The following is a 23361-nucleotide window of genomic DNA, read 5'->3' as shown; positions in this document are numbered from 1 at the left end:
TTATTATCAGAATTTGTGGAAGAATAACTCATGACTAGGGAACACCCAAAGATCCAACTTCACCTTTGCCCAGGAGTGCAGAGACCTACAATACATCTAGAAATAATCTCACATATCCTTTAGAAAACCCATTTTCTCCATATTATTTTGATATGAGTTCAACATGTCAAAAACTAGGCAGAAAACATATGCACATAATATTTAAAATTTAATTTCATACATCATCACATGGATTCACAGATGTCTGAATTCATCAGTTATATCCTCACTTAGATTCATTAAGAATACATAAAAGACAGGTTTAAACATCAACTCGACAGCAAGCCTAGTAAGATTAAAAAGAAAAAACTGAATGTGAAGAGGATTTACAAAATATGAAGTTTGTCAGAACCACAATTTTGCACTGCTGTGCAAATTGGGTAATACCAGAAATCATTCTGTCTGGCAGTATGTTCCAGCAATCATCATTAAAAGGAAGCTAAGCTGTCGTATCCCATAGAGAAAACAAAAAAATTTCTCTTCTCAAAAACTTAGGAAGCCCATTCTCTGCTGATTTCCACGCTCATTTGGATCCTATGCCTTTGATCTGCCAGACCCCCACTGAAATCACCGCAATTCCTCTGCTACTAAGATTAGGCCTTTAAAACAAAATGCCCTCTTTCCCCTAGGTGTCAACAAAATAATTGGATGCATAACCCACTGCATATTTACAAGCTGTGAAAATCTAGCTGGTCAAAAACCCAAGGAAGCATTGTAACTATAGAAACAGGCCATCTTTTGGAAATGTGTTATTAGCCCTTTAGGACTTGAATTTTCAAGCACTGTTGTTTTCTATTGGGATCTAAGATATAAATATGTTGAGTGGTTAAATACTATGATTTAAATAATTTTGCGCTTGAATAAATGTCTTGCCTTTACCGAGCTTGTGAGCTTCCCTATTCCTCAGGTAAAACCTGAGAGCAGGGGCTGAAGATAACAGTGTTAAAACATAAGTGCAGATTACTCAGCAGTCCAGGCTGCTGACTAAATCTCCAGCTGGACTAATTTCAAACATTCAAGAGTGGTGTAAATATCAGTTTGATATCTAGGTAGTTTAACTCAGAAACTGGATGGTTATCATTAAGTAGGTGTTACAGATATCATAACATTGTATTTGTAAGACACTACCAAAAGAACTAAAAATGAATGGGCCACCCAGCACATTAACATCTGAATGTTTGCTCCTAACATTGTGTCTTCTGGCCTCTAATGCCCCACCTGCCCTTTACAAACCAGAGGAAGAGAAGGACTTTTTAACCAATCCAAAAAGAAACAGGTAATCTTCACTAAAATACTTCAGCGCCTAAGGCATACTTTGCACGAGAAAAGGGGCAGTAAGAAAGAAGGGACCTTTGGTTATGTTCAGGAGGCCCCATGCACACATACATTTTTGCTCTCACAGTTGTGAAGCTCAGTGTTCTACTCTCTTCTGTTTGATGGTCCTTGAACTTGATCACACAGAGGTTGTGAAGAAAACTCATTTTTCCATGCAGAAACAGTCTCTGGTAACTCTCGACTATGTGAAAGCCTGTAAGACCACCAAGCCCTTTCCATAGTCACTAACTGCACTTACTGTCCTCAGCAGCTCATGCCAACACATGTTTACTCTGACTTGTATGGTTTTCAGCCGTTTTCTGACATCATGACTCCAGATGTACTTTTGCAAGGTGATCCTGCTACTCAGTGCTCCTCACTGTCAAGGTGTCTGTTGCACCATTTTGAGGTGACAGAAATGGATCAGAACAATCAAACCAACTCTGTATTTCCTTCTGAAAGCTATCTGAAGGCAACAGAGTTCTGTCCCTCATGATCTAAAGACAGGAGGGCCAGGAAAAAAATCTTTGCGCAAGAAATACTTCCTTCTGCCTAATTTTAAAATCCATCAGGAACAATCAGCTAAAAGAAGATCATAAATGCAAATACATTTTGTGAATATTTATTTATTTATTGTCCCTCTGATGACATTTGCTTAACAGTTTGTGCTTTGTGAAGAGAGAGAACAGACTTAAGTCTAAGAAGACAGTGACTTTAAAAACTGCCATTAGTTTCGTACTGTTTCTGGCCCATAAGAATGTAAAAAGTTCGTGTACTGGTGAGACAGAGGGCTTTGAGGGAAACACACATTAATATATATGATTGCTAATTTTGTGATTTCACTGGTCGTCACACTCTAGACAATTCTAAAAGCAGTTACTTGTTTTTAAAAGATCTGAAAATCATTAGAATTTATTTTTAAGTTTTTCACATTATACAAATTCTTCTTCAGCACCAGTTAAAACTTTTTCCAGCTTTTACCTTTCCAGCTTATAGTTAAGACTCACTCAATAGTGGTTTTCTTTCCAGGATGGGGCATATTACAGACATTTAAATTATTACAATAGAATGAGAGAGTAATCCCAGAACAGGTTTCATGTGTTTTGCCTTTTTATCTTTCTGGCATCTAGCTATGCTCCCTCTCCTGATAATGCATTCAGAGCAGGCAGTAGTGTCTCTTTCTAAAACTGCAGAGAAATATGTAAGATAAAAAGCAGAAAAGCATCCAGACACCTTCCTCTCTTTCCCAGTGTGTTGCTGATTTTCACACAGATGTTACTTAGTAATGGCTCCCTAGTTGCCATTAACTCTCCTTTAACCAGCAAGTCCCCAACTGGATGCCAAATTTTTATCTAGCATTAACCCATCTCTGTTGCCATTTAAATTGTCAAGGAGATCTCTGGTCCTCTCTAGGCCCACAGGATTCCTAGACCACTTCTTCTACAGCCATTCATAATGAAATTGGGATACTTTAACATTTCATTATGGAATGGCAGTTTGGATGATCAATAATGATCCCAAATCCCTGAATCTATTCTGAAGGACTTATTATTTTTTGTAATCAAAAGTAGGTATTGATAAAGCTTTATTTCACATGATACAACAATGCTCATATAAAAGAAAACAGCTAATCCTTGCAAAACAAGGTTGTTGTAGTTATGAGGAACTAAGGCAACAGTTTCCAGTTTACATTCAAACATAACTTCACCGAAGCTTCTCTTATCCAGCAGCTTGAATACTTAAAAGTACAGTGCTTCATACAATGAACAGAAAAATAAAGACTTCTATCATGTTCAAGGCAGGAAAAGCCATTCCCTGATTGCCATATTTTCAAGCAGAATTAAACAAGGTCTGCTGATGTTACAGGCATCATTGTACACAATCTCTTTTAGCATATCTGCAGGGCTTTAAAATATACAGCATTGCCACGATTGCTCTTTTCACTCACAGTCTCTTTCCCTACAATTGGGCCATGATTCTGTACTTCTATCAGCTGTTCCATCTATGCAATTTGACAGAGTTCAGTACAGGGAATCAAATCAAAGCACAAAATGAAAGGACTTTTTCTTTTCACAGTCAAGAACAAGTGATCATGGATGTAATCAAAATGCAAATGCATGGAGTTAAATCTCTGCAAATGCAGTTGTGATTGCTTAAACACCTTATTGATTTACTTAGCCTTTATACCCTTTAGGCTTAGCCTTTATCCTGAATTTGAAATGATTCTCTGGTAACACTTCAGTTGCTTTTAACTATTTCTGTTGGCTATTTCACTTGCTCCATGATGGAGAAGGAGACTGCACTGTGGCAGCAACTAGCCAGAGTGACACTGGAAATGAAGAGCTTGCACAGGGCATTGGTGAGTCTTTCAATGCTAGGTGATGATGCAAGAGAATATAAATAATTGATCTGTATCAAACTGTTGAGTCATAGGGAAAGCAGGGAAGATGAGAAGCTTTGGTGACAATCTTCACAGTTCTGAGCAGCTTGGAACTGCTAAATGTTGCAGGGGATTTGCAGGGGCTTTCTGAGCAGAGTAACAATACAAAACTAACTGGAACCATTTGTAGATTTTTAATTGATGCATTACTACGAGTGACATCAGTTCTAAATGGGCATTAGGTTGGATTTTCTAACACACTGGAAACATAAAAGAATCAGTCCCCCTTTGATCCATGCTCAAATGGTTAAAATTTAGTTTATAATTCTATTTTGCTTACACTTCCACTGTTGCCCTGCTGCCCCTGGAGGAATGTGTCCCCAGAGCTTGTACTTAGATATCTGTATCCTTTAGAAACAAATCCAAATTAATATCCTGCTTCTGAATTCTGGAATGCTCTGGTCCAAATCCATTTCTATACTTTTGCCCAGGAAAAGGAGATTTAGAGTATCATGAACCATTCCACTTGCAACAGTCAGGATTTCATGACATTTCAGCTGATGCTTCTGGAGTCCTCACCATTTCTCAGTTATCTCAAAAGGTTCCTGCTATTCTCAGTAAAACATTTGCACAGCATAGAGTCTGCATCTGTCCTGTGCCATCAGTTCAGCCACAAGCCCAGACTTGGTCCAGAGCCAAGTGCGGCCTCCATTCCTCATATAAGAGAACAAAGAGTAATCTGAGAAATGAGAAGGAGCTATGGAGGCAATATGAGCCTTCCATGCTTTGCAGTAAACAACAAGCAAAGGACTGGCTAGCTGCCAGAATGTTGCTATTTACAAATAAGTAAATGAATGCTTGTCATTAACACCAATTTATAATGTTATATACAAGGACAACTCTTTTGGAATCAACAGAACAGAAGACAAAGTTGTGGTGTTTGATTAGTTTGGATTTTTTTTTGAAAGACACTACTAGCACCAAAATCAGGCTCATATTCCTGCAGAGCTAGGAAATGTCAAAGCACTGTTTCATATAAATAAGCCATGTGAAATCCTGCTGGGATTTGCCAAATTTGGTTTCACTGAACTCAAGGAAAAAGTTATGATTCCCGGCAGAAGAAAACATAATGTACTTTAAGCAGATGCCTCACTACTGCTTTTGAGCACAGATCCCTGGACAGCTTTTCTCCCTGGGATTCCCCAGAAGAGCTCACAAATGTTATTCTCCCTTGTTAATCCTTCCATGAAAAAAAACAAGCAGGGAGAGAAGACAATACTTACAGAATTGGACGAGACTGGAAATCTTCCTGGTTCATTCTTTCAGACTGGCGTATTTTCAGTATTTCTGTGTAGCTGAGATTCTGAAGTTTGCTCTTGAATTGATCCAGAGAGCTAGGCTTGGTAGTGAGTGCTCTCATTATCTGTTCTTTCACTACCTGCATTACCTGCAGTTAACAAGGTAAGAAAAAGAAGCTGTGTTAACACTTTCTGTGTTTTTGTTTCAAATCTTATTCTGAGTCACACTAAGGTTTCTAGGTACAAAACATGATTAGCCTATGTGGTCTCTTAGACAACTTTTCAGCAACATAACCAGAAAATAAGCCAACTTTTGACAGGGCATCACAACCTAGATCAAAAGCTCATCTGCTCTTTGGCAAAACTGGGGTTTTTTTTGAGGGTGGTGGAGAGCTGCTAACTGGCCCATTGCTTCCTTTTATCCCTTACACAGAGGCAATGGGCACACACTGGAACACGGGAAACACTTTAAATACCCCTTAAACCCCTTTGAGCATCAGCAAACACTTTTTCACTGTGAGGGTGACCAAGCACTTGCACAGGTTGCCCAGGGAGGTGATGGATTCTCCATCCTTGGAGACACTAAAAAAATGTCTGGACATAGTCCTAGGCAACTGTCTCTGCATGGCCCTGCTTGAGGGAAGGCTGACCAGATGATTTACAGAGGTAGCTTCCAACCTCAACCCCTCTGAGATCCCGTGAGAGCCTTACACTGCAGGCACATTGTGGGCATACACAGTGAAGGAAAAAGAACTCACTAAAAGAGACCATTAGGGAAAGAGAGAGATAACTTTGCCAAGGATATTACAGGATTGCTTTTCAATAAATGTCATAAACAATGCAAACCAAAAAATGAGAATGAAGGATGGCTAGGCAACAGCCATCTATTCTGCATAATAATTATTTTTTTCAGGACAAAACTGCTGAGACACAGTTAACTAAGGAGAATTGCTTGGATCTAGTTCAGATAAATACATATGAGAGATTACTCTCTCTCTCTCTCCATAATCCTAGACTCATTTCCTTCGTGATGGTGCAAATCACACACTTCGAAATATTTCTCTGATGATGTGCTTAAATTAGCGGAAAGAACAATTTGTCATACTCAGAAAAGTCCATCTCACCCAAATGCCAAAGCTAAAAACCAGTAGGAAATGGTTAATGGCCCCATGTATCAAAATGGTAATGACAGAAATCAACAGTTACACAAACAGAAGCCAAAGTTTTTACCGTGCTGTTAATTTTCCTCTATTCTTTCATCTTCACCATGTATCTTAAAACAGAAACTCAGCCCCTTAGAGGTTCCCTAATAGTTCCAAAACCTTCTATTTTCATATAAATATTTAATTGTTTCACATGTGTTGCCTCAATCTTCTAACTCATTGCCTGCACTATATTCTATTTTTGCTTCCTTCTCTCTCAGATGCTATCTAAGCACCCATTTTAGCTGTGTCCAGCTGGTGAAACTAAGCAATTAAAGAACTGAAGAATTACTTAGCTGGTCTACCAGTGAGAATTAGCTACTTCCCTATTGAAAGATGAACTCCTGACTGGCACCTGACTGCTCAGAGGAATTAACACCTCCTCGCCTGCATTCGCAGTGCACTCACTAGTCCACACCAGTCCAAGTAAGAAAGGTGCTGTCACACATCAGAAATGACAAACCACTGCAAAACCCAAACAACCTGAATGTTGATGGATAATGCCCAGCAAAGTGAGTGGCATAATTCTACTGATTTCACTGGGTCTTCGTTTAACAGCTAAAATGGCTTATGTAAAGAGCAACATGTGCACAAAGGGAACATCCTCAAAAGAACAGCAGGAAAGAGTCAAACAGGTAATTCTAGTGCCAAGTTGGATGTTTAAAAATATGTTCTGTCTCCCTCTTTCTGCCTTCTTGACAATTACTACCTATCACTGCTAATTATTTTTAGATATAAATACAATGCTGCAATCACTTATGCATGCATGTAATTTCAGTTTCATGAGTTTGTTCAAATTTCTATAGAGATCTGATTTTTGTTGCTTATATATAGATTTAGTTTCCTAAATTCAGGGACTCACTATAGGGAAGCTGTTTCTTACGAGCACTTTTTCTCATAAAACAAATGGACAAGCAAATTAATAAACATTGTATTTTAGGGATTTGCATGCATGAGGATCTTTCTCTGGTCTCTAAACCATCCACATGAAGCAGTGCTCATTCTTGGCTAAACTCTGAAAAGGAGGTTCAAATTCGGTAGATTTGGCTTATTTGCAACACCCTTCTCTGCAATTCATTTTTAGAGTTAACATGCAAACAATGAAAATTCCTCTTCTCTGCTGTTGTGTGGAAGGTCATTCATTGGGTATCATGAAAGAGCCCCTTGGTCTGGAGGCTGCCCTTGCTCCCGAGAGAGAAGGCAGGAAGCGTATGCCCCAGGGCCGGCACTTAAGGGAACGATCTCTTGCTTAATGTTTATAGCCAACACTATTTAACTAACTGGCCAAAGTGTCAAAGCTGCTGCTTCTAGTGAGTCTCCTGAGAATTAGGGAATCACTGCCAAGGACTTCTAATCTGTTCAATTTCCAGTGCTCAGTTGCCAGCCTTTGATTACTGCTCTCTGAGAGACAGCATCAACCTTTCCTCCTCATGTATCTGACCTTACAATGAAATTAAATGTATTCTCCACTCAATGTGATTGCATGTAGACACTGTAGACAGTTGTTTTAATTACATTATACTTTGCTACTCTTACTGAGAAGAGAGTGTTTCAGAGGATGCATTTGATTTAAAACATGTGCTTTTTATCTGATGACCTCTTGCATGGGTAAGAGAATCCAAATTTTGTGTTGCAACTAAGACAGGTAAATTCACTGAAGACATGAAGAGAAAGACAGTAGGAAGAAAACAACAATATTTTTTTTTCAATTAAACACATAGTACCTTATTCCCCAGAATTTGAATCCATTTAACGTATTTCAGCAGTTGGTATCCTGTCATGACATGTTTTTCATTAAGCTGTTTTAGTCTAGTTTGTTATGTGTTTTGCTTATTTGACCTCATCTTTGTCCTATCATATTCTGACTACTTTGGCTTTCCAACATTTACCCCCTCTCCTCTCTGTTTCTTGCCTTGACAACTTTTGCCTGTGCAAATAAAATCTATTCTTTCTGGACGGAGCAGAGGTCTGAACATGGGCTCTACAACAAGGCGTCAAAATAAAAAGAGTGAGAAATTGTTAATACCAAAAGGACCAAACTCTACAGCAAGCTTCTCACTGAGCTTTTTTCAGCAGCTTGCTTGCAGCTACAGAAAGCACAAACCTCTCTACTCTACTCATCCCATACTGATGCAAAGTTTGCTCTTGGTACTGACTAGAGAAGCCAGGCAGCCCTCTCAGACACCTACTATTAGCCTGCAGGATTCTGGAAATTTAAGTCTGAGCCTTCCTCTCACCAGATACATTCCTTCTACAAACTCACAGCATCAATCTTTTCAGAAACCTCCCCCAGAACAGCCTGAATGCCCAGATGTTCACAACAACCCATCTGGGGTGTTACCCAAGTAGTAGTGGCTTTGCACTGAAAAAGGGTAGGTTTAGATTAGGTATGAGAAAGAAATTCTTACTGTGACAGTAACAGATTGCCCTGAGAAGTTGTGGATGCCTCACCCCTGGAAGTATTCAAGGCCAGGCTGGGCGGGGCTTTGTATAACCAGGTTAAGTGGAAAGTGTCCCTGTCCATGGTGGTAGGGCTTGAACTAGATGATCTTTAAGGACCCAGATCATGCCACGATTCTCTGATCTGTGGAGCACCAGACAGGAGATGAGCCCTTCTCATACTTTCCCTACAATATCAATGTTTCACTTGGATAAGCACAACCTTTGATGTGCAATGACAGCAGCAAGAACGTGTCTGGATGCCATCAGAGAAGCCTCTAAGTTGTACCTCTTGTATTTTGGGGGAGTTGTTACACTGATTTCTTGGATGGGTGACTCAGGGGCTTGGGTGTATCAGCACGAAATGCTGACCGACTGCTATTAATCTCGACAGTTCACCTTCCTTCTGCACAGACAAGACTTAGATATAAATAACCCACATTACAATGATGTGCTTCGTTCAGTGCTTTCCTGATTTGGCTCAACATTATCATGTTCTGCAAGGTGTGATTCCCCCACCTCACTGCAGCACAGGATAAAAGAGCAGCCACTGAACTGTCCTTCATCTGGAGACTCCTCTCTACAATCAGACTTGAAGAACCTGAGATGTGAGAAGTTTTAGGCCCTCATTCACTAGCTTTTTCATGTGACCATTTAAAAATCATCCAGCCAACAAACAGGGAACTGGAGGAAAGACATCTCTTTGCTAATTGGTTGTAAAAATTTCATACTTATCTTCCTTCCTATCTAAATGTTCCTGAAAAAAGTAGCTTGGTTAATACAAGTAAAGAATGCAGGTAGAAACATAATTTAGTGATTGAGATCCAGCTTGATCATTTCAGTGTCACAAAGAGATTTCCATCAGTTAAATCCACAAGGCAAGCAAAAACAAGGTTGTAGAATGAAATAGCCAAATCACTCTTAATGAACAGTGCTTACTGACAAAGCAGGCTGTAAGGAAAATCTAATTCTGAAGGGAAAGGAGACGACTTCAGTTTACCATCCGCCTGTCAACTCCTTTAATGAAAACTTTACATGTTTAATGTGTGCACCAGGTTATTTGAGACATTTTTTAGACTGTTCCAAAGGATAAATTGTTACAACTAGATCAATGGTTATGTTTTCAGATTACTCAGAAGAGTCATCCTGAGAGGCTTCAAGGTCCTTGTAAGATAATTTAATGGTGATTCCCCCCCACCCCCTGACCCAATCTCCACATATAGTGGTCTCTGAATTCCCTACACCAGTCTCTCAGTCACAGTCTGTACCAAACATTCACTCCACATTACTTTAGAATATTAATCTAAACATGCCCTCCTACACAAGCAAATTTAAACTCAGTGCTGGCACAATCTAACCATTGACAAGAGACTCCAAAATTCCAGACCATTACTTCTATTACAGTCTGTGTACTCTGGAATTACAAAAACCTCCCAGTTTTCAATCTTCTTAGCTATTCCAGAACACAAGGACAGTTACTGTAGCCAGCGATAAAGGGGCAACTCTAAGCCGTCTGGATGTACGTAGTCACAGGAATAATTAAGTTGATTCATTTTCAGGAAGCAGGATGAGAAAGCAGCTGTCAGAGGATTTAGCACATATAAGCTCTGATATATTTTATCTCTTCATTTTTCTGCAGAATTTAAAACCCATTGCAAAAAAGTTTGTGTTGCTGCTTTTCTTTCTTTCTTTCCTTCCTTCTTTCCTTTTTGCTTGTGATTGCAATTTCCAATATGAACCAAGATATTTTTCAGTCTGCAGAAATAGACTTGTAACAATGAAATGGTTTTGATCAAGCTGAACAGTCTCTCTCCATGCAGGATCAGTATCAGTATCAGTATCCAGTTCAGCAGTGACTATCATTTTGCAGAACAAATGAGCACACCTAGCAGATGTGACGATGGTGCTGAGAGATAGGAGATATGACAGCAGTTCCACACAAGGTGTTTAACAGGTCTGTAGCAGGAGTCAGAAAACCTGATCCTGTAGCAATACATCAAAATGAAATCTTGTTCAGAGCCTCAGGACCCAAATAATTGCCTGCCCTCTGGCGAGGAAAAGAGGTAAGAGAACTTGAGCCTAACCTTGCATTGGATTCCAAGATACAGAAGGTCAAGTAGTAAAGAAAGAAAAGGCTGAAGATTGAGGGGTCACCACTGTTTTATATTTCAGAGAATTTGATTTTTCTGATTTTTATTTTCCCTTGACTAATGAATCCCAGGTGTGGGAAAACAGACTGAAACCACACTGTTCCTGGGAACTGATGGGCTGAGACTACTCTTAGTTCAAGACTATGGAAGAGGAGATAGAGGATTCTTCGCATTCTTGTGAGAAAGATGGAATAAGAGCATCAGGGTCTTAAGCACGAGACTAATGAGCACCGTGAAACAAAGTGTGAAAGGGAGGCTGAGAAAAAAGCCTTTCCTTTCTTTGTAAAGGGTCTGAGGAGTGCCTCCATCTGGAGAAGCTGATGTAAAAAAGTTCAGTTCCCTGCAAGAGATTCCCAGCTTACTGTGCTATTGCATGTGCACACCTTGTAAATCATGTTCAGAGGAAATGGACCACTTATTGCTGAACTCCATCATATTACATCCCTGGGCTACTCCACCTCTACAGGAAGGGTTTGTGGCCACAGCTTGACTTGGCACTTTCCAAAAGCTCCCAGAGTTCTGTTAGCTGCACTGATTATTTTTCCCTTGGATACACAGATCCTGATGGAGAACCACTGGAGGCTTCTAGTTTTCTTCTAACATTACTATTTATTTTCTCAATTACACCCAGTAACAGTGGCAGAAGATTTGGCTGGGAGGAAGAACCATCTTGACCTTAACTGAGAGAAAGACAAAGAGCTGTCACAGAATTCCACTGAAGGATAATATGGCTAAAGGAATGGGCAAGAAGATTATTTTTACAAGAAATGGGAACAGACTGGAGTAGACAAAGGAAAATGAAAGCAAGCTAGTAGGAAGGGTGTTATAAATATGAAAAAGTAACAAGAGGAGAAACAAAGGTTCCAGTGGGAAGTATCAGCATGAGGAAGAAGGCATCTGGAAGATGGCTTGCAATAAAATAAATAAAAATAGGGACAAGTCTGAAGAAGAAAAAAAGAGGCAATGATAGATATTGTATTTCAACAGAAAATGAAGGCTAAAGGAAAAGAAGAAATGAGATTTTATTATAAATTCAGTTAAATGGAAAAAGGAAAACAGAGGATAAAATATGGAGGAAATTATATTTTTCTAAAATTATGGCTCAGGAAGCAGCTGACTGAAAGGAAATCTTCCTTAAGGACTGGCCTGAGGAAGTTGAGGATAAAATTAATAGCAACAGAAAGGGAAGTGGACAGCAGTCCCCTACAAACTTGAAATGCAAGCAGGATTAGAATAATCAAAATACATGCAAACACTCTCCATAATTTCTTCATTTTGATAAGAGACAAAGTGGAAGAAGTTCACTGTCTTCTTTCAGGACTAAAATCAGAGGCCACACACAAATGCAAGGGTTCCATTCAAAACAATGCAAATCTAAACACAGAGGTCAAATACCATTTGCTTGGGTAATACTGGGCTGAAACAGGAATGACTGATAGACAAGAAACCTCTTTCTCGCATTAAATATTTGCAGAAAACTATTTGCATCAGAAATAAGGATTAAAATTATTTTCCTGTTTGTGCTTTGTGCCTTGAGGTAGACACAGCAGGAAATAAGTGCTGTGTGACAATGTTTCTACCCTAGTAAAATGATGTGCAAAGTTAATATGACAGTTTTTGTAAACTTTCTTGTTAGTTAATTGAAGTCTTAGGTCAGACAATATTACATTATTCCCCCCAATGTCTGGCAACCTCCTTTGGCAAAATAAAACATGCACAAAATCATTTGTGGGTGGCATTTAATCCAGGGCTTTGCACAGACAAAATGTACTGATCTTCTCCAATAAAATGTTAAGTGAAGGGAGGGGGGAAACGAGGAGATATTTGTATCTTTAGTCATATACTAACGTAATAATTAACATGTCAAATAATATGCTTGCAAATTCTAATGAAAAACAATATGAGAGTTACCCATGATTAGGAACATACATTTGGGTGCTGCTTCCCTAATTACATTAAATGGCATATACTAAATGAAAATTAACTTAATATATTGGCAAACTGATGGTTCTACAGGAGGAAAACAAGGACAGGATTCTATCAGACAGCTTCTTTCCCCTAGGAAAACATAAAAATCAAAGAACTCAAGTCCTACATATTAATGATGAATAAAAAATGAATAAAATTATGATGAATAAAAAACTCTTTAAATGAGTAGAAAACCAGGAAAAGTGGCAGAGCAAAATTTTTTAAAAAGTCAAACAGAAGGGTCTGGAATCATTGCTCAGTACATCTGATAAATGGATAAAACTGCAAAAACAACATTATAGCTTCCTATCTTTCTATCTTCTTTAGCTGAGACAAAACCAAATAGAGGTGTGGCCAGCTGCATTGCTGGGATGATCTCCAGGCTCTTTCACCAGCTGAAGCCACTGTGTTGAGGTCCCTCCTGTCCGAGGTATGAATGACCACATGGGATTGCAGGCGGTGCAAGCCTGCCACTGTCCCTGCTTGTGTTGTAACTCTTCTTGTCTCCAGTCAACTCCAGGGACTCTCCAGTCTAATTTCTAAATGGAAGGGGAGCCAGTGTGCCAGGTTCATGTCTTTTTAATACCAAGATAAATGGAGTTCCTTAGTCATCTAAGTGATCAACAAATACATCAGCTAGCACAAAGCACCAGGCAATATGAGTACAGCCTCTCTTCCTTTCAACTGCAGACCTCTCCTCCTTGCTAAGCTTCTCCCAAACCTGATAGACCTGGAAAATCCATCCAGTGTGCCCATGAATTCCATTTGTTTGCAGTAGCAAATTCAGCCAAATTTCTCCATGAACATTTTCCACAGAGAAGGAGATTTGCCTGTGAAAAATGTTCAACAATTAAACACTCTATATGCAAAAGCTCTGCAATTTTGCCAAGCTTTGCTAATACTTATGTAGTACTTATGTAATACTTGCTGTTCCTTCAGCAAGTCCAAAAGTTGGCTCACCACTCAAACAGCAAAATTTCTTATTTATTAAAAGTATCCCCTCACACTTATTCTGTTACTTACATGAACAAAGGAAAATAAAATATAAATAGAAGCTGAAAGTGTCAGCTTTTGTTTTCTGGACCTGACATATAAAAAAAGTGAGGTTTTCTGGACCTCACTTTCCCATATTTATAACACCCTTCCAACCAGCTCACTTTCATCTTCCTTTGTGTACCAATGTAAATGACTTTCACCATTTCATTTCCACCTTTTTATTTTCTTTATTGTTTGTTTGTTTGTTTTGGGCATTGCATTTTATTAGAAAAGTGAAACTTCCAAAATTTCTACCTAACAAAACCATAAAAGACTGAAAATGTGGTTTTGGGTTCAGTTCTTTGAATTAGAAAGCTAAATTACATGTTTAGGCTTTTCTGATGAATGCATAGACCCAGTATTTGATGTGTTCATGTTAGACTATTTCATTCAGTCCCATTCTTTGCATTCCCTTACAGTTAAGGTAAATGATCAGGCTGTGCGTCTAGGAATTATGCAAAAGTCAGTTGTTCAGATGTGCCATGCCTCTGAATGAACCTACATGCTATTTTACATCATAATTTACAACAAAAGTAAGCTGTAATCATTTTTAGGTAAAGCCTTGTATTCATATTCATGCCCCTGAAGAAAAGTGAGCTGACCAACATGCCTACAGAACGCCAATTTTTTAGCACATCTCATATTAATAACTCTTTCAAGTGATAATTGCATTTAATTGCATTGTTTTCAGAGATTCCAGTGTGTGCCACAATAACAAAAATAGCTACATGAAATAGCTGCATGATTCACAGGAATACACAAAGCAATGAAGAGGTTAAACCCATTGCAACTTGTGAGATGCTAGTTACAGACACTATTCTGTAAATCTCCTGCTCACAAATTACTGACTTGACAGATCATAATAAGTGCTGTCAGGACTATTACAAACCAAGATCTACTTGGAACTGCCAAACATACACAAAATGTGTATGTCCAAGAGAAAGGGAAAAAAAGTCTTTTCATTGCCATTTTAAAATGTTCTGAAATAACTGAATAATACTTTCATTAAATTCTGAATTTTTGCAGTCAGTCCAATGAGATTTCTGCCTCAGGTAGTTATATCATTACTGTGCTAGTCATATAAATAAGAACAACACATATTTCCTCCTGAGCTGTGGCAGGTAACCCAGAATATAAGGAATTCAACCAGACTATTCTTAGAAGAAGAAAATGCACAGATGACTTGTTTTGCCATATCTCATTTTAAGAACTGCAGTGGAATGGTTTATGGCTTCAGAAACCTGTATTTTTCATTGCTGCAAAGGAACAATCTTTTCTCCCCACAGATCAAAGGGAAGCTTTTTTGGGATCTACATGCAGTACTGGAAAATAAATTACTCCCCAAGACAGAGAGCAGTGATTTATACGACACCTAATAGTAACACCAACAATTCAAAAGCATTCAGTCACCTCACTGTGATTACAAAACCGATCTGCTAGCCAGGGAAGGTGGGAATGGAACAAACTACTTAGGTTACCCAATGCTTTGGGAATATGATAGACTTTCACAAGCACAGGGAAAGGCATCCACAGTTATCTGAAATCTTAACTAAAGACATGTATCAGTAGCCATCAGGACTGGTCCCATTGCTCCATCCCCTTCACTGCATGCATAGGAAGCATCTGAAAAAAAATCACACATTCTTCTCTTCCAGTGAATACTGTGTCAATACCACATTCTCAGTTTATATTTTCCCTCCCTCCCTTTCACTCATAGTAAATGAGAGCCAAAGGACTTTTTTCTCACAAAAGGATTAAAACAAGATTGGCTTCAAGTTTACTTCCCACTATTGATTTGAAACTACCAATGACATACACAGGAACACATCGATCCTGCCTAGGAGGCTAAATAATGTCTTATAATAGTGCTATTTCTAGTAACCAACTAGTGAGTTATGGGTGGATAAAGGTTTACAATCTTCCAGTAATGAAAGATCCTTTCTCTGATAACTTAAATGCTATCACTGCACTTTTTTGCACACTGCCGCAAATCACTGCACTTCTTTCCATATTGTCATTAATCCATATTTCTAATCAGCCAGCAGACTCCTTCTTTCCTACAACTCTATAATTATTTACTTTATGTTTTTAGGTGAGAGATAAATTTAGAATTAAATGCAAGATATTTGTTTTCCCTTGAAAGGTTAGATTCAGATTCTGTGCACTCCAGACTGTAGCAGTCACCAAAAAAAAAAAAGAAGACATCACATTCATCCTGCAACCCTACTGCCTCATATGTGACTGCACAAAGGATTTGCTTTGGTAAGTTTGCTCAGGTCCAGAAAGGAGACAAATTGGAGATGTCATGCTAGAGTGAACGTGGTCCAGGGGCACAGACATGGTGTGTCCAGACATTTGTTTCACGTGTTGGTGACAAGGAGACTAGAACTGAGGTTACAGATATAAGGAGGTTAATCCCCTTACTGATTCTTTGGCTCTATGGAGCCATTAAGAGTGTAGAATGGCATGTGAGACAATGACAACAAAAGTTTTTGTAAAACTTTGCTACTATTTTATCCTAGTAGAAGTCAGGCAGGAATGGGGAGGAAACTCCTTTAAGGGAACGACTGGTGGGAATGATGGAACTTGAGTTTCTGTGTGTGAATGGTTCACAGAGACAATATGGTAGAGGCAAGAGGAAACCCCTGTGTAGAGGCAAGGCACACAAGGTGGGAGGAGGCTGGTATTATCGGGGCTGTAAAGTCAGAGGAAGGAAATATTCAGGGAGGAAAAGGTGATGACAGCCTAACTTGGAAATAACTGCATGAAACAAACATATCTGGAATAAAATTCTGCCTGATTTTTAGGATAAAGGATGCAAGCATGGATGAAGCTGGCATCAACACAAAGTGAGTGTTTTCTGTAAAACAAGATACACCCAATATTTAAACACCTGATACTTTTGGAGACTCCCACCCCTCTGTCACATCAAAAACGCATCAAGTCCAAAGGCTGTTGAGAACAGTCAGCCGTCTCTGGCATTTTCTCTAAACAGACTACTCTTATCACTGGCTTTCCACTGAAAAATTTGGATTAGTCTGCCCAGCAGAAGGCAAATGACTGCAGTGTCATTGCCCCACACGGCAATTCAGCCAGTTCAGCAAGAGCAATATTCCTATACAAAACCACTTTGTGTTTTTATCTTCTCCAACTGCCTGCTACAGGCTAGGATTTCCCTGACCTTCCTGGCTTTTTTTCCTTCCTTTTCTTTTTTTTTTTTTTTTTTTTTTTTTTTTTTGAATTCAGAGGCACTCCCAGGAGCATACTAAATGAGCCCAAATACCACTGCACCAGCCACACGCAGAAACATGCAACCTTCTATTAGAGAGACGGGCTGGGGAAAGCCTCATAAGGATGCTATTATAGCGGGAGAGAGGAAAATAGCAGCTCCCCATGGCAGCTGTGAAGCGGGCGGAGTGCCCAGGGGCCCCGTGGCAAGGGGCAGTGAGTGCAGGATGGCTGGTTTCCATGGAGGAGTGAGCCAGGGAGGCAGGAGAGGCGGCTGGCGGGAGGCACTGCTGCTGGCCACTGGCACGAGCAGGAGCAATACCTGCTGTTATTTCACCTACCATCAACGCCCACGGCTTCAGGGGGCTCAATTCAGATCTACTTACAGCTTCTGCTTCCTCGGTCTTGTCTCCTCTGGGGGAGGACCATGACTCAGAATACATCGTGCTGTGCCTGGTTTGGTGGGTTGCAGTGATTTAAAGGAACATAAACTGCTAGGCCTGAGCTTTAAATAAATAAATAAACAAACAAACTAATAAATAAATAATCTAGCGAGGCAACACAATCCAAAGCTGACTGGTGGCTTTTGGCACCCTCTGTTCTGTATGAAGGCCCTGCAAATGTCTTTTGCACATCATAATTCTCTGCCAAACTAAACGCCATATTAGCAGAGCTAGTGCTGCAACACACAGGCCATTACATATCAAGCTACAAAAGTGATGGCTACTGGAGAGACAGCCTATTCACAGCAGGATTCTGCCAATTACCACTATTTTTCATAGAGATAAAAATAAGACTCTTCAATGCTGATCCAGTACTGATCACCATCACTGTAGTCAAGCCCTGAATCAACATTTAGCTGGGGCATGTGTTTTCTACATATTGGAATATTACTGAATTAAAGTGATAGTAAATCTGACTCCCCATAATGTTCTCTTGCACCATATAAACCGTTTGTTCTTGTGAAAGCAGCATGCATCTGCCTCATGTCAGGTTTTCTCTGCTGTAGAATGGGTAGAAAAGTATTTATTGCATTTAGTTCACGGTAAGACCACAAGATCCTTCCAACATCTATAACACACATCTGAGTTCATTAGATAGAAGAACTTGTGTATGTGCAAAGCCCAATGACAGGTTTGTTCCCATTTTTGTCAGAAGGAAATAGGGGGGAAAATGCTTCCTCTTAGAGCTTCTTGGAAAGGCAGTAAACTATTCTAGTAGACATCTCAGCTAAGTAGCATCTTCTTTAAGACAAAAGAGCTCTGATGTGAAAGCACAAAAGTTTTAAGAACAGCAAATGTCTTGTTGCCACATACATAAACCCGACTCCTCAAAATTGCTACATGACGCTGCTACCTCCGCAACCAGAAGGGCAGGATCCAAGATAGGTAAATATTTCCTAAGGAAAACAAAATTCTAGTTTTCTTATAGAGTGTTCCCAGCAAATACTGCTCTTGATATAAGTTCAGGCAACAAGGATGATTGGTGGGGGATCCTTGAGCTGCTGAGTACAATGACAAATCCTTCCCATTGCAGTTACAGCCTCCTGCCCTCCCTGAAGCCATGCTCTTCATGCATCTGCAGAACATTGCTCATAAAATTCACCAATTCTCAGTCACTGATACCCCTGTAAAGAACACAAGTGGCAACTGAATGTCTCTCCCAACTATCTGCTGGCATTACTGACAGTGATAACACAGCACATTTGGATGCAAGCACTTCCTAATAGTCAAAAATGTTAAAAATGCAACCAATGCAGTGGAGCTACAACCTCTATTAACCAAGATACAGTGCTTTCTGTTCAGGAAGGTACTGAGGGAAAAACAAGCCAGCAAATTCCCTGATAGCACACTGCCCCCAGAGCTCCTGGGCACTTGGATGTTGGAGAGATCCTGGTCCTGGGTACCCTGCACCTGAAGGAGAGTTGGTGGCCATGGGAGGCCAAGGCAGTACACAAAACAGCTTGCTCAAATCAGTGCAGCCTTTTTAAGCATGCACGATTGGCTCCAATAGCTGCAAAGAAGAAAGATTTAAGAGGGCTTGACTGGAGACCAGGGAAGTGTTGTTGCTCTAACAGATTTTGCTCAGACAGCAATGCAAGCCTAACTTCGCCAAGAGAGAGAAGTGCAGTTCCCTGTGGCCGAGGAGAGTTTTCACCGGGGCACAAGTTCACAACAAAAAAGTCCCTGGTTTACATTGATTTCCAGTGTTTTCCACTGCCATGGGTTGCCTATCAAAATGAGATAACAAGAAGAGAAATCAGCAGGCCAGACTCACCTTTGAAGTTACTTTTATCAACATAATGACTGGGAAACCATTCAGGTTCCTTTAGATTTATGTTTTTTGTGCTTCCTCCACAAAATAATATAAAATTTGAGGGGAGAGAAACAAACCAAAAGACAGAAAAGAAATATTGATATCTGACAGAAACATCTGGAAAGTCCCACTAACACTTGATTTAAGAACCTGGTGACTGCTCTGTTCAAAAGTCAACACATTTGAAGAGACAGCAGGCATTGGCCGAAAACCCATCAATCAGCAGTCTGTTGTATACAACCCTTTCTAAGTGTATGTATAGCTGTAGCATACAACAGGCTTCAATCTAGATGGCCATTGCAATATTTCAGTTAATTTGGATGGGTTTTTTCATTATCTCAAATTCTTGTCCACAAAAACAGTCCAGTAAATCTATTTTGAAAAGCTTTTGTTATCATAATTAGTTAGTTTTTAGGGCACTTAGCCTAAAGAAGTTGGATACTTCACTGAAAAAATACAGATATAAAAGTATAATCAACCTCCTCCTCAAAACACTTTAATAGAAACCTTATTTATTCTTGGATTTTTGGAAGACTGCAGCCTACATATTATTTAATCTCTTTGGCCGATTTGATAATTTAAATATTTTTTATTTTCCTGCTTGTGCCCCCAGAATGACTTCTTAAAATAAGGGAAGCCACAAACCACGAATCATCAGTAAAAGAAGGCATCAGGAATATTTCCTCATTTTAAGACTAGAGCTACTTAGAGAATCAGTAACAAATCAGCAAAAGAACATCAGATATAGGATGGCCCAGAAAAAATTATTAATTCAAATAATCAGCTTCTAATGGGTTTTTATATGCCATTCAGGAGTGAGCTGCCAGTGATAACACTTCCATGCATACCAAATTTGCTATTAGCTACAGCAAGTAGTTTAAAGAGGTGAAACTGAGCACAAAAGTCTGTGTGTGGGTAAGAGACTTCCTATGGTAAGACATGTCTCCAGAGTGGTGGGTGACACCAACCAAACATATCCACAATATACAAACCTGTGAAGTTAACATGCCTTCAGCTCCCAAAAGATTTTAGGGAACAGGAAGCATTCAGGTGTCTGCTCAGGCTAGATGGGTATGGGATGACCACCCAAGGACAATCTATCAGAAAAATGGATGCGAGTCCTGGGACAGGGGTCAGAGATCACCAAATGTGCAAACTTCTCACCCCATTAAGAAGCTCCTGCCTTCAGCTTCACTCTGTGTTTGGGTATCATTTGCTGCCCCAAACTGGGACTTGGGTGTTGAGCAGGCAACACAAATCACAGCCAAATACAACTAAGCAAAAGGAAGAAAAAAATCCTATCTCAACAGACAGCTTAAAAACCAACTCCCCAAGCCCAGCAACCAGAACAGGCTGCACATGGAAGTAGCACCGGCAGCTGAAACTCTGGCAAGGAGACTCATGTGGGAGTTGTGCTCGCGCTCGCTGAAGGGCTGTGGGCAGGTGGGAGGAACCTCGCTTTGCTCGGGGAAAGGAAGGCAACGAGAAGGAACAGGAGCCCTATTGTGATGTGCCTATGCTGGGGAACATAGAGGATGTAAATTAACATACTTTTCCCTCTGCATCCTTCATGACTGATTTAAGAAGCCTGACAATGGGTAGTAAGCATTACTGGAGCAGGCCGCTCTCAGGCTCTGAGGACATGTTGCTGAGGAACAGTAATATAAGGACATGGTGTCTCTTCAGGTCAGGAAGGCAATCTGCAAGGGTTGGGTTGTCCCAGCTGTAGCATCCCCAACCATGCCTTGCCAGCCCCTGTATCTTTTGCATCCAAACAGAGCAGGTAGCAGCAGAGCCCCCAGGAGCCCTCCCTACATTTCTTCCCAGCACTGTGACTGTCGGCATACCTAAGGGGGCACCTGACAAGCACTTCCCCTTAGAGATAAAACTCAGGATCGACCCCTCTTGCCTCAACTTTCAGCCTGACCAGTCAAACTGCCACTACTCACTGCTTCTCTTGCAGTCCCAATTCCTCCTCCCACTCCAAGAATTTGAGGTATTACAGTGAACACCTCCAGCACCTCTGACAACCCCCCTCTTCCCAGACTGCTGTTGTTACTGCAACTGCCTAATAAATTCCCCCAACACATTCTCCTACCTGGGAAAAGAGGGAGAAGGATTCCCCACTGTTCATAAGGATGCTGAAGACTTGCGGGTTGGAAGGGATGGATGTCAGCTGGAGCAAAAAGACCATGCATGTTCCCCATTGCCATGGAGGCTCTGCCTCAAAGGAATAGAAAAGCACCCATGCACTCACAGACAACAAGTGCTTCTTGCAGAGCAGCAGATTTTTGGGGCACAGAGAGTCAACCTCTGCTTCTGGGACAAGGCAGAGCCTTTTAATTATGAGCTCCCACAAGCAGCTCTCTCTTACTAAGGCCAAACTAACAGGAGTTGTTATCTAAAGCTAGGTGTGTTTGTTGAGCCCTTTTACTTACCTTGTCCACTTCTAGCACTATGCTTTCCAGAGATAGTTTGCTTATCTTTGAGCATGAGTCACACCTGGAACATGCCACACATACATAATGGCCCTCCTGTAATTCTCTTTCCTGGTGTTCTTTTCTCCTTTAATATCAGAAGAGGCTAGCTGTGTTTCTGAATGACTGTAGCACAAATTGGTGTGAGAAAGGTGTGCATTTTTTTTCCTTCTAAACCACCAGGAATCCCATTTTCGAATGCAAACCCCAGTGTTTTGTGCTGACATCAGTTACACAGAGCAAATATGGCTTCAGCACTAAGACCTCTGATGCACATGCTCCCCTGCTGGGGAAAGCCCTGTCTGAAAAGGAGGTTTTCCTTGGTATACAGCAAAAATTTAATTCCCAAGAACTGTCCAATGTCTTATCTTACCAAATGAACTCAGCAGAGTGTGCTGCAGAATTTTCCTCTTAATTTTACATTTTCTACGTGGAGTAAAGTCTTAGGCTCCACTGGACAGAAAATAGTATGCTAGACAGGACAGCTCTCTATTTCAAAGAGTTGATAAACCTGCATATCGCAAGGCATCTCCTTCAGACTTACTAAATTGACTCATTGAAAGGAGCAGATGTTAACTTTCCAGTTTCCATCTAATCAAAAGTGAGAAAACGAGAAAGCTTTTCCATGCCTGAGATGCTAAAAAATTTGGCCAGCTGAGACAACTTCTTTAAACTTTAGAGTACAATGCAAATGTATCTGAGTACAGTTGAGAGGGAAATCTATTCTGAGGAAGTACATTTCTCTCTGTATTTGCAGCTGTGCCACACAGAAGCCAAGATGGCACCTATGTGAGAGGCACAAGAAGAACCAGCTTTGATGGTATCACTTGTCCCTACTCAATGATCTCTGTGACTTTATGCATCCATTGCAATTCCACAGGCACTGCAGCAAGCAACTCCTGTTTTATCCTACAAGGACAACTGATTAAGCAATATTCCCAGTCTCTTTACTGAAACAATAAACAATAGCATTTTATTTCATTTCCACTACACAGGAGTGAATCCCACAAACAGACAAAACTGGACATCAAGCTATCTCAAGAGAGGCAAAGTCTCAGTCTCAGGCTTGTAACAGGTTTCCCAGAAAACAGAAGATGAGAGCTTTAAGGTCCCCTTTTATCTCATAGCTTCACAGGCCTAGAAACAAGGAGGTCAAGGACACTGCAAGAGTGAGATTCCTACCTTTAAGGGCTGACAGTGCTTACCTCAAGTCATGCAGAGTAAAAAGGTGTTAAAATGACAGCATTTTCACCAATGGGAATGTTAAATCATTCTTGTAGCTGTTTTACATCAGTTAGAATTAATCTTTCTTTCCCTATGAGCCCTGGATTTTTTTGACTAAAGGTTAATCAGGCAGACTGCCTTTTAGTTGCAGGAATGTATTTTTATACTTCCTAATTCACTGCAGAAATAAGATTTTTATAATACTGCTGACCTTCACAGAGTGGTATTAAGATTTTATAATCACTCCCATGAGTGGCCTGCATAATTAAACTATGCCTTCATCTCTCCTGG

The 23361-nt window shown here is 40.1% G+C and overlaps 1 protein-coding gene across 6 annotated transcripts in view; it reads right to left on the bottom strand.

Moving 5' to 3' along the window:
• Nucleotides 1-23361, bottom strand: part of ELMO1 (engulfment and cell motility 1) — a 300684-nt gene that overhangs the window by 23365 nt on the left and 253958 nt on the right. For all 6 annotated transcript variants that reach the window (XM_068203774.1, XM_068203793.1, XM_068203781.1 and 3 more), the window contains one exon: nt 5017-5180. In XM_068203774.1, the coding sequence (XP_068059875.1) occupies nt 5017-5180 (164 nt within the window). The remainder of the gene's footprint in view (nt 1-5016; nt 5181-23361) is intronic.

This window comes from Anomalospiza imberbis, chromosome 1 (assembly GCF_031753505.1).
Source record: "Anomalospiza imberbis isolate Cuckoo-Finch-1a 21T00152 chromosome 1, ASM3175350v1, whole genome shotgun sequence".
Classification (NCBI taxonomy): domain Eukaryota; kingdom Metazoa; phylum Chordata; class Aves; order Passeriformes; family Viduidae; genus Anomalospiza; species Anomalospiza imberbis.
Note: the sequence above shows the minus strand (reverse complement) of the source record. Positions and strands in the feature narration are given on the sequence as shown.